At 33.6% G+C, this 12,103-nt stretch overlaps 2 protein-coding genes across 3 annotated transcripts; one reads left to right on the plus strand and one right to left on the minus strand.

Annotated features, from left to right (window-relative positions):
- Positions 1-510: 510 nt before the first annotated feature.
- Positions 511-1,347, minus strand: LOC125845277 (agamous-like MADS-box protein AGL103). Its single transcript, XM_049524755.1, has one exon. It carries the CDS (start codon positions 1,345-1,347, stop codon positions 511-513), a length of 837 nt encoding a protein of 278 aa, XP_049380712.1.
- Positions 1,348-3,673: 2,326 nt separating this feature from the next.
- LOC125845278 (22.7 kDa class IV heat shock protein-like) lies at positions 3,674-5,763 on the plus strand. 2 transcript variants are annotated; one of them, XM_049524757.1, is made up of 2 exons: positions 3,674-3,751; positions 5,031-5,763. In XM_049524757.1, the coding sequence occupies exons 1-2, from the start codon at positions 3,747-3,749 to the stop codon at positions 5,617-5,619; spliced, it is 594 nt and encodes a 197-aa protein (XP_049380714.1). In that variant the 5' UTR covers positions 3,674-3,746; the 3' UTR covers positions 5,620-5,763. The 2 variants fall into 2 exon arrangements, with proteins under 2 accessions (XP_049380714.1, XP_049380713.1); XM_049524756.1 differs by lacking the exon at positions 3,674-3,751 and having other exon boundaries at positions 4,974-5,763.
- The last annotated feature ends 6,340 nt before the right edge of the window (positions 5,764-12,103 follow it).

Consider the following 12,103-nt stretch of genomic DNA (forward strand, 5'->3'; position numbering starts at 1 on the left):
CACCGGTGTATCGATACCTAAAACCATAGTGTCAGTGAACCACTCAACAACAGTAAAGTACACTTAAAATACTAGATTTAGTAGTAGAAGAAGTACCCAGAAATTCGTTGTTGAAAAATAAGAGGAAACCCTTCTATTTATAGACAACAAAGAATAGTGTGAAAACATGTGCTTATTGTGCCTTATCAGAAAGGTCTTTAACCCTTTGAAAAATCACAACCTTACGAAAAAGTCACAACTCTTCATAAAAATTGTAACTTTTTATAAAAAAAACACAAATCTTAATATAGAGACAATTTTAGTTGGCACATCGACTAATTGAAGAAGCAGATATTGGCAAAAGGGTAATTAGTACGTGCACAAAAGAGAATGCAACTAGAAGCACCAAAGTTAATATTACTCTTACAAAACAAACAGTTCCTAATTTGTTTGCTCCAACTTCTTCAACATAATAAACAAAAGAGGAACTGCATAATATACTAATTAATTACACACAAAATGTATTTTGATCTACTGAAATCCATAAGGCATATGAGTATAGCCATTGTATATGAAAGGGTACTCCATTGTTGAACTTGAATCAGTTCCATTATTCATCATAGGTTGCATAGTTGAACTTGAACCAATTCCATTATTTGCCAACCAATTTCCTTTCTCAATCATCGTAGAATGATCTACGTTGTTCAGTTGATAATCATCGATAGTAAGAAGTCCATTATCCATTCCCACACCCATTGAATTTACACCACTAATTGGAATATTTTCTTGAAAGAAGTTGTTGTAATCGGTAAAAGGATTCACATAAGAAATATGCCTTGGAGTAGTTTGGTTCATCAAGTTGTTGTTGTTGTTCATGAGCTCAGAGTAGTTGTATACTTCTTGATGAGAAAGTGAGGAACTTCCAATATGAACATTCATGCTCTTCAACAATTCAATTTTTCCTTTTGCCTTGTCCATTCGTTTCTCAACAACAACAGCAAGATTTTGTAATTCTTTTTGAGAAAAATAGTCAAACCTTAAATCCCAAGTTGGATACTTTTCTACTTTGATCTCACCCTTTTTCTTTTCATCATTTTCGAAGAAGTTGGATAGGGTCTTACCCCTCTTAGTTCGGCAATCGAGTGACTGTTTTTTGTAGAGATTTATTAGCTCTTGAACATCATTTGAATCATTTGGCCAAATTTTATGATTATAATTTCCTTCATATATGATCATGCATGCTTTGATGTCACAAAGTATTGAGAGTTCCGAGATTTTCTTGACTAAGCCAGCTTTCCGATTTACCAAAGTTGACTTCCTCTTCTTGTGATCTTGAATAAGTTCTATTTTGATTTTTGATCTTCCCATTTTGTCTGCAGTTCAAGAAAATGCACATACACATAATTATTAAAATCAAAGAAAAACCATCGAAAGGCACTTTTTGATGTATAAATAATCAAATCTGAAAACAAAATAAAATTACAAAATCTGAAAACAAAAAAAGAACAAAAGTTACCTGACTTGAGATGAGCAAAGTGAATTATACTTACTCTCAAACAATAATAACTAAACCAAATAGTAATAAGTTTTGCCATGGTTATATAGTAGAATTTGATGCGTTTGAGTAATTCTTTTTTAGAAACTATAATTAGTAGGGAGTAATTAATAATAATAATTTTCTTCTCCTATTACGTATAGGAAAGACTTTTATGGAATGTTTCTTCTTCCGTCTCCATTAGTATTTAGTTTATATTAAAAATGGAAAAGGGACAATTTTATATTAGTAGATACTCCGTCAATTCCAATTGTACCAAGTATGGTAGGTTGATTGATATTATATAGTAAAACCTTTCTAAATTAAGGTTAACAGGATTACAAAATATTATTATTTTATAAAAGTATTATTTAAGAGATAAATTAATATTTATTAATTTAAAGAATATTTTCAAGATTCAATAAAGATTATATATCGGTTGCAAGATGAAGCGTTAATGATTTAAATGAAACCTCTTGTGTCAACGATAGTCATGAATTTGAGGTCACCATTAAAATCTCAATTAACGTAATAAAATGGATGTTAATAGTTTATTAGATTACCGATCTAGTGAAAATGATACATATATTTAGATGTTCAAAGCTTAGAAAAATTGTGGATACCCTCGGAGAGAATAATGTGGATGATGATGCTGAAGACGATACAATACTTTTGAAATCACTCACGTCTAGAACTCTTGACAACAATTTGGTGCAGTTTCAAGAAGACAACACTAGAAGTTTTAGATGCAATAAGAAAAGTTAGAGATGGGCCTTAATTAGATTTAATTTTTTAAAAAAAAAAAACACTATAAATCATATTTCACTAAATTTTCTTAGATATTTTGTAATTTTAAAAAATTATTAATTTATACTATTAATGGGGCCATATTATTTATATAACGGTCTTCTAAACATATATATTATCTCATAATTGAAATCAATAATTTTTTCCGTTGGCTCAAGTCAAAATCGAAAAAAAAATATTTTAAAAAACTTATTAATTTATCGAGTACTAATTTGGAGAGGTTTTATTGTACCCACACAAAATATTATTTTCCCAAAACATTACTTCACTATCAATTACAGATTATCTATTTAATTTTGAAGGTCCTCGCCTCGTCGGAATATCTAGTTTTACATTAGTTTTAATTAGGGCCACGTATCATTAATTCGGATCAATGTTGAAGCTTACTGATTTCATGAACTATTAAAATATTGGCTTACAAATAATTCATTTATTGATTATTGATTGTTATTGGTAATTTGGTTATCAATTTAACCGTTTAAATTTGACACAAAAATATAACTAACAAACACTTGAAAAAAAAAGGTAAACAAAGCAAATGAATCATGCATATAATTTGACAAATTGTAAATTTGATAAAAGCAAACACTGCACATTGTAGAATAACCCAAAATTTAAGACAATCAAAACTAAAAACAATAATATGAGTATAACTATAATTTATTAATTTACTATGAATTATCTATTATTCCCTCCTTTTCAAAAAGTATGACATCTTTTCCTTTTTAGTTTGTTTTAAAAAAGAATGATTTTTTTCTTTTTTGGTAACATTTTACTTTCACCTTTCCACATGGCTGTTTAAGATCATAAGATTAAAGAGCAATTTTGTACATTTGACATAACTTTAATTTAGAACCACAAGATTCAAAAGTCTTCTTTATTTTCTTAAACTCCGTATTAAGTCAAACTAGGACACTCTTTTTAAAACGGAGAGAGTAAGTCGTCAAAGAGAAAACCTTAAACCACTAAGAATCAATAAAAAAAAAAAGTGAAATTGCAACATAAACCGTAAACCAATAACCATTAAGAACCGACAATATTTTAAAAGGTTTATTTTTACTTTCTTGAATTTCATATGGAACTAAATTAACATAATATAAATTGAAACGAGAGTATTTTCTTTTTTTTTGGAATTTTTGAATGCCTGAATTAAGTGTTTATATTTGGGTAATTAGTTATATATATATATTTCTGTAGAAGATATATGCAAAGAAACCTCTGGAAGGGTATAGTAAATTCCATTTACTTGTAAGGTGCTGGAAGTTTCGCAATAAGTCTCTCAACATTTTCCGAACTTTCAACATCTTTAAACATTACACCCTTTTTCTCTATATAAATTGCACCAATCGAACCCCCAAACTCAATCAACAAATTATCACGGAAAATCAAACACTAAAGAAGAAGAAGATCATCAATACTACACAGTATGAGGTTTGTCAGCAAATTAACGTTCCTCATCATTTCAATTTAACCCTTCAAATTCGGCACACAAAAATATAACTAAAAATACTTGATAAAAAAAAAAAGTAAATAAAGCAAATGAACCATGCATATAAATTGACAGATTGTATCTTGCACAAAGCAAACACTGCACATTGTAGAATAACCCAAAATTTAAGACAATTGGAATTAAAAACAATAATACTATGAGTATAACTATAATTTATTAATTGACTACTCCCTTTGTCTCAATTTATGTAACTTATTTTAAATGACACATTTTTATAATACGTAACAATTTAACTATAATGTTTATATTTATAGTTACACAAATTTCTATCCTTTATTTTGAACTACAAATTTTAAAAGTCTTCCTTTTTTTCTTAAATGTCAAACTATCTCACATAAAATGAGACAGAGAAAGTATGAATTATCAATTAAGTCTTTAAAGAAAAAACCTCAAACCACTACACTCAGTTTGGATCATTGTTATCCATTGTTTCTGTACTGTATGGTAGATACAATGTTTGGCTAGACTGTATTGTTTGTTGTTGTTTATTAACATTTTAATTGTTTGGTTTGATTGTATCGTACTGTATTATAATTTATAAATTTACTAAAATATCCTTAATTATTCTATGGTAGGAGGTTTGACTAGAATTAAATAATATAAGGTAAAGGGTAAAATAGTATTTTGAAATATTATGTAAAGATATAATTGGAAAAAGAAATTAAGTAATAATGGGAACACACCAAATCGGTTGTCCATAAAATAGGGGTTTTCGTTGTTACGTAACAATGAAATTTAATAATACAATACAATACATTTTAAGTAACAATCAAAACAAATATTATAGGTATAGTAACGATACAATATTTTAAAAGGTTTATTTTTACTTTCTTGAATTTCATATGGAATTAAATTAACATAAAATAAATTGAAACGAGAGTCTTTTTTTTTTTTTTCGAATATGAATGTCTGAATTTTATGTGTTTATATTTGGGTAACTAGTTATATTTATATTTCTACAGAAGACATATGCAAAGAAACCTCTGGAAGGGTATAGTAAATTCCATTTACTTGTAAGCTGCTGGAAGTTTCGCAAGAAGTCTCAACATTTTCCGAACTTTCAAGATTCTTAAACAGTACACCATTTTTCTCTATATAAATTGCACCAATCAAACCCCCAAACTCAATCAACAAATTATAACAGAAAATCATCAATCAAATACTAAAGAAGAAGAAGATTATCAAGACTACACAGATGAGGTTTGTCAGCACATTAACATTGCTCATCATTTCAATTGGTTGCATTTTTCAGGTATCATTACTAGGCGCAGATGGCTCATCACTTCTACCATTAATCTTAGACCAAATGATTGGCAGCAATCCTGCTAATACATTTCTTGATCCATTCAAAGTTTTGGAACAAATACCATTCGGATTAGAAAACAGAGAGGAGACTACTCTGCCGCTTTCAATTGCGAGAGTGGACTGGAAAGAGACGGCGGAGGGGCACGTGATAAGCATAGACGTACCAGGATTGAAGAAAGATGATATAAAGATAGAGATTGAAGAAAACAGAGTGTTGAGAGTGAGTGGAGAGCGGAAGAAAGAAGAAGAGAAAAATGATGAGCAGAATCATTGGCATTGTGTTGAAAGGAGCTACGGGAAGTTCTGGAGACAGTTCCGTTTGCCGGAGAATGCTGATATTGATACAATGAAAGCTAAGCTTGAAAATGGGGTGCTTACTATTTCTTTTGCTAAATTGTCTGCTGATAGAATTAAAGGTCCTAAAGTTGTCTCTATTGAGAGCAAACAAGAAGGAAAAGAGTCCTCTGTTAGAGAAGAGCTTTGATTTTATGAGTTACTCTGTTTTCTGTTCATCATCTGTTCCTCTGCTTTAATTTGATGTTTTCTAATATTTTGGTATGTGATATGTGATAAAAGAATGCTAAATGTATTCGTATTTTGAAATATTATATATATTTTTAATTTGAGATTTTCTAGTTCTTCTTGGATTGATGCCTTTAATATTATAGTTCACATTCAAGTTATTAAGTTAAAGTCTAAAATTTTCTCTCCGTACAACTCTCTTTTTCCACTGTTAAGCTCAACCTATCACTACGGCTCTTTTGAGCTGGTTACGGCTATCACCGGCCAGCTCCGATGATAACACCAGAGGAAGCAACAACCCCAAATTTCCAGACCCGGCGAACAAGAATAGACCGCCTCAACCAGAGGACTTTCCACCTCTCAGAACCAAGCCCATGGAAATAGACCAAACCATGGAAATAGACCAAACCCACAATCACAATAGAAAGGACTCGTATGCAGGTGCTCTAGGATACAGAATGGGAAATCGATCAAAACTGAAAATAAGGCTCCCTCCAAGAGCGCACGAAATCATAGATGGCAAAGCAGTCGTGGTATTTACAAAGGAGGAACACGAGCTTCTGGCGGACACCTGCCGATGGACAATAATCGGTAAGTTTTCTAGAGGAAGACCAGCCATCGATAGAATCAGATCCGATTTTACTAAGGTTATCACTACCAAAGGGGAAGTTAAAATTGGAGCTAAGGATAGATATCATGTTTTTATTGATGTTGAAAATGAAGAAGACTTCAATGATATCTTTTCCAGAGATTCTATTGCCTTAAATGATGATGTTGATATGAAGATCTTGAAATGGACCCCAAATTTCAAATCGAATGTCGAAAATTCTTTAGCACCTGTGTGGATAAATCTCCCGGATTTACCTGGGACGCCCTTTGTAGAATTGTGGATCCCATAGGGGTCCGTTGATCATGGATAAAGCGACGACTACGAAAACAAGACCAACCACAACAAAGTTAAGAGTTCAAACAAAGTTAAGAGTTCAAACAGTGAGAGTAGAAGTAAGAAATCTTTAACAAGACCAATGTAATGGACTCAAGTTATCACTCAAAGAGGATATATATTATAATCGCGAAAGAACACAAAATACAATTGAGAAATGGGAACGACTAACGTCCTTACAACGAAATTGAGAAAACTTAACTGAAGGAAAAGAAGAGCAGAAAATATAGAACTGGATAGAAGAGATGGGAAACTTAGACTAAGAAGGGAGATGAGAGGAAACACTCTTTTCTTTAACAATTTGCATAATCCTTCTTTCCAACTCATTTGCCCTTTTTAACAAAGTGTAAATGGGCCTGGATCCCAAACAATCCTTTGTGAAGGCTTGGCCCGATTACTTTTACTCGGCCCAATATCTATTTGTGTGATATCCTTGTTGGTATCCCTATNGAAGGCAAGGCTAGCAAAAGACACCAACCAAAGCTCAACGTTAGAAGTACAAGACCTGGAAATGCTGCTAGTATTACCAATCCTGAGGCAGAACTACAAGGAAAAATGTTGAGTTTAGTTATCAAAGATCCCAAAGACATAAAAAAACATACAAAATAAAAGGAAAAAGTTCACCGGAGAAGTTTCTATCCCGAAAGAAGTCACACGTGAATTCAGAGATGATGATGGAATTATTAGGAAAAAAGAGGCAAATCAGCTTACAAAATGGGCCTCACTCACTAACAAAATGGGAACTCGCGAAGACACTATTAGCCAGGGAGCCAACTGGAAAGGAAAAGTAAATATTGAAACTCATGGAATGTATAATAAACAAGAAGGTGGATACAACAACCATGAACCCCCGGATAAACAACACAGAAAGCCTAGAGAAAGAGATGAATATGAATAAGTTTATCATGATGTGGAAGTAATGGAAACAGAGTTTAAGCTTACTCATACCAGAGAAGAAGGCCAAACCATGTCAGATGATGAGGCCATTAGAGGAACCAACAGATCAAAATCTCAGGAAATTGGTAACAGTTTAACCTCTCAAGTTCAACAAAACATTAGAGTTTACAACAACCTATCTCCCAGGAACAATCAGAATCTTGGCAAGATTTATGATCAAAGTCACACCATGACAGAAGAACTCAAAAATACTGAAACTACTTCTACCCTTGAATATATCTAATGATTGATACACTATCGTGGAATATAAAAGGGATAGGATTAGTAAGATCTCTAGAAAGACTCCAAACATTTCAGCAACAGTATCAAATTCCTTTAATATGTCTACAAGAGCCAATGGTGGACAGTAGAAAGATGGAAAGATTCAAAAAGAAGTTAAGAATGGATCATAGTTATTGCAATTGCTCTAATAAGATCTGGATTCTTTGGACAGTTGAAGTGGACATCACCATCTTTCAAGATAAAGAACAACATGTTCTGATCAAAGCCACCCATCTTAACAATCAGCCTATATTCTTGACTGTAATGTATGCTAAATGCAACGAAGACCTTAGAAGAGAACTATGGAATTATTTGAGTAAAATGGCTAACAATATCCAAGGAATCTGGGGTGCCATTGGGGATTTCAATGTTATCACCTCTATTGAGGAGAAAAATTGAGGTAGAAGCTACAGACTAGAAGAAAGCCTTGATTTTTTTAGAATATCTTAATGACTGTGGGCTTCAAGATGCAGGCTACAATGGTTCTATATACACTTGGTGTGATAATAGGGATCCTCCTATTACTATATGGAAGAGACTTGATAGATTAGTCTATAACTCTAGCTGGTTTGACTCTATCTCTAACACTTCAGTGACTCATTTATCTAGAACCAGCTCTGACCATGCTCCCCTTCTAGTCAAGATGACAAATGAAACCACCCATTTCATAAGATATTTCAAATTTCTGAACTTTTGGACTGATCACCCTGACTATCTTAAGACTATACAAGAAAGTTGGGAAGGAAATATCTATGGAAATCCTATGTACATTCTTCATCAAAAAATTAAAAGGATGAGTAAAGATCTTAGCATCTGGTCTAAACTAACTTTTGGGGATATTTATGAAACTCCAAAAAAATTAGAAGCAGATATCAGAATTCTTGAGGATACTTGTATGAATAACAACACCCCAGAGAACAGAAGTGAGCTCTCTAGATGTAAGGTTGAATTCGTTAGATATCTCAAGATTCAAGATAGTATCTTGAGACAGAAAGCCAGAGCTAAATGGTTTGAAGAAAGGGATGCCAACACTACCTATTTCCACAATATTATGAAAGAAATGAGAAGGAGATTGAATATCTCAAAAATTATGGATGAACATGATCAATGGATTGAAGGAAATAATGGTATTGATGAAGCTGCTGTTAGGCATTTCAAAAATATGTTTACTCAAGATACTCATCATTCCAATTTTGAAGCTCTNTTATCCTCTACCAAGTCAAATGCCATGTCAAATTCATGGACCGAGTCTTCAATGTGGTGAGAACTTTCATCAAACACCTGGTCTGCCTGTGAGCTTCCAGTGTTGTAGGTTGATACAATGGCAGAGGACTTTGAAAAATGACTGGAAGCAGGAAAGGGAGACACCATAACTGATTGTGAAACTATAGGGACAGAACTAACGTAGTCATAATGAACCTGTGAGGAATTAGCCAGATGCCCTAACACATTTATGTTGGTTTGTTGTTGAAATCGCTGAGTAAATGCATCCTTGAAATGGTTCCAATCGACGAGTAGCTTGTTGCAAAACAACCAATTGAACCAGGAAAGAGCTTCGCCATCAAAGTAGAAGAAAGGAAGAGGTAGCCAGTCTTTCTCGTCGAAACCAAGGTATGTGAAGTACAACTCTGCCCGAAAAATCCAGTTCTTCGGGTTGCCGTTGTCGTTGCCACTGAATCTAGGTAGAAACATAGCTGATGGAGTTCTCTCAATGAAAGCACCAATGTAATGGACTCAAGTTACCACTCAAAGAGGATATATATTATAATCGCGAAAGAACACAAAATACAATTGAGAAATGGGAACGACTAACGTCCTTACAACGAAATTGAGAAAACTTAACTGAAGGAAAAGAAGAGCAGAAAATATAGAACTGGATAGAAGAGATGGGAAACTTAGACTAAGAAGGGAGATGAGAGGAAACACTCTTTTCTTTAACAATTTGCATAATCCTTCTTTCCAACTCATTTGCCCTTTTTAACAAAGTGTAAATGGGCCTGGATCCCAAACAATCCTTTGTGAAGGCTTGGCCCGATTACTTTTACTCGGCCCAATAGCTATTTGTGTGATATCCTTGTTGGTATCCCTATTGAGCTGGGGCTAATTCATAACAACCAACCACAACAAAGTTAAGAGTTCAAACAGTGAGAGTAGAAGTAAGAAATCTTTTTGGTGAAGAAGAGACTTTTGAGCAAAAAATTGAATATAAAACACTGCCAATCTATTGCTCCCACTGCAAAGTTCAGAACCATTCTACTGAAAACTGCAAAGAGGAAAAACGAAAAGAGGATGTAGATACCCACGCCAAAAGAGGAAGCTAGAGCCTTCAACGGCAACAAAAACATAGATCAATGGAGCAACAAAATGGATCAAACTCCATGCCATGGAGGAAAACTCTAATCCCACTAAAAACAAAGATGAGGGATGGCATAATGTGGTAAAGCGAAGGGGAAAGGAAATCGATTCAAAGGAGACACCAAATGGGAAAAAGTTTACTATTGACAACAATACGATTAAAAGTAACCAGTAACTTCTTCAATATCCTCCAAAACAAGGAAAATAGGGACATGGAAGATGCAGAACCTAGCCAAGTGAACCTGGAAAAACATGATACTTCAGCAAATCAACAAAATCAAGTGAGAAGCTCAAAGTGGGACAAAGCTCAAAAAGAAAAAGAAGGCAAGGCTAGCAAAAGACACCAACCAAAGCTCAACGTTAGAAGTACAAGAAGTGGAAATGCTGCTAGTATTACCAATCCTGAGGCAGAACTACAAGGCTAAATGTTGAGTTTAGTTATCAAAGATCCACATAAAAAACATACAAATTAAAAGGAAAAAGTTCACCGGAGAAGTTTCTATCCTGAAAGAAGTCACACTCCAAGGTGAATTAAGAGATGATGATGGAATTATTAGGAAAAAAAATGGGAACTCGCGAAGACACTATTAGCCAGGGAGCCAATTGGAAAGGAGAAGTAAATACTGAAACTCATGGAATGTATAATAAACAAAAAGGTGGATACAACAACAACCATGAACCCTCGAATAAACAAAACAGAGAGCCTAGAGAAAGAGATGAATATGAAGAAGTTTATCATGATGTGGAAGTAATGGAAACAGAGTTTGAGCTTACTCATACCAGAGAAGAAGGCCAAACCATGTCAGATAATGAGGCCATTAGAGGAACCAACAAATCAAAATCTCAGGAAACTGGTAACAGTTTAACCTCTCAAGTTCAACAAAACATTAGAGTTTACAACAACCTATCTCCCAGGAACAATCAGAATCTTGGCAAGATTTATGATCAAAGTCACACCATGACAGAAGAATTCAAAAACACTCAAACTACTTCTACCCTTGAATATATCTAATGATTGATACACTATCGTGAAATATAAGAGGGATAGGATCAGTAGGATCTCTAGAAAGACTCCAAACATTTCAGCAACAGTATCAGATTCCTTTAATATGTCTACAAGAGCCAATGTCCACTACAAGAGCCAATTCCTTTATCTTTTGTTTCCTGATAATGTACAACAACAACAAATCAGTATCAAAGATGTCTACATTGATGGAATGTGGGATTGGGACAAGCTTCATAATCAACCTGATGCGGACACTAAAAATAAAATTAGAGAGCTCAATATTGTGTTGCATAGCAACAGAAGAGACAAAGCCATTTGAATCCCTAACACCAATGGAAATTTCGTTATTAAATCCTCCTGGAGCAATTATAGGCAGAGAAGTAACAGTAACAATTTTATAAAAAACATTTGGCATGAGGATATTCCTTTCAAAAACTCCTTCCTCAACTGGAGAGTCATTAGAGATAAACTTTCTACCAATGAAAGAGTCTCCATGTTTGGTATTCAAGTTGATTGTACTTGCTATTGTTGTAACAACAACAATATAGATCATATCATAGAAGACACTAACCATCTTTTATGTCAAGGTGACCACGCTAAAAGAATTTGGAGTTTTTTTGCAGGTCCTCTAGGAATCGATCACACCAGCAGGAGATACAAGATGATGTTACTTAATTAGTGGAACTACAAGTCCCACAACATTTTTGCTACCTACATATCCAAAATTCTTCCTTTAATCATAGTGTGGGAGCTATGGAAAGCAAGATGTAGTAGAAAGTTTGAAAACTTAAGGGTATCCGTCTATAGGACCAAGACTAATGTTCTAAATACTCTTGTGCAGGTTCTAAAAATGAAGTTTAGAAGAGCCAACTTAGGAGAGGAATGGAGTGCAATCTGCAATGCTTGTGAAGCAAACATTGAGCA

This window comes from Solanum stenotomum, chromosome 11, assembly GCF_019186545.1.
Source record: "Solanum stenotomum isolate F172 chromosome 11, ASM1918654v1, whole genome shotgun sequence".
Lineage (NCBI taxonomy): Eukaryota > Viridiplantae > Streptophyta > Magnoliopsida > Solanales > Solanaceae > Solanum > Solanum stenotomum.

What these genes read in the sequence shown, in the direction of transcription:
- LOC125845277 (XM_049524755.1), bottom strand. Translation starts at nt 1,347, where the DNA reads ATGGGAAGATCAAAAATCAAAATAGAACTTATTCAAGATCACAAGAAG.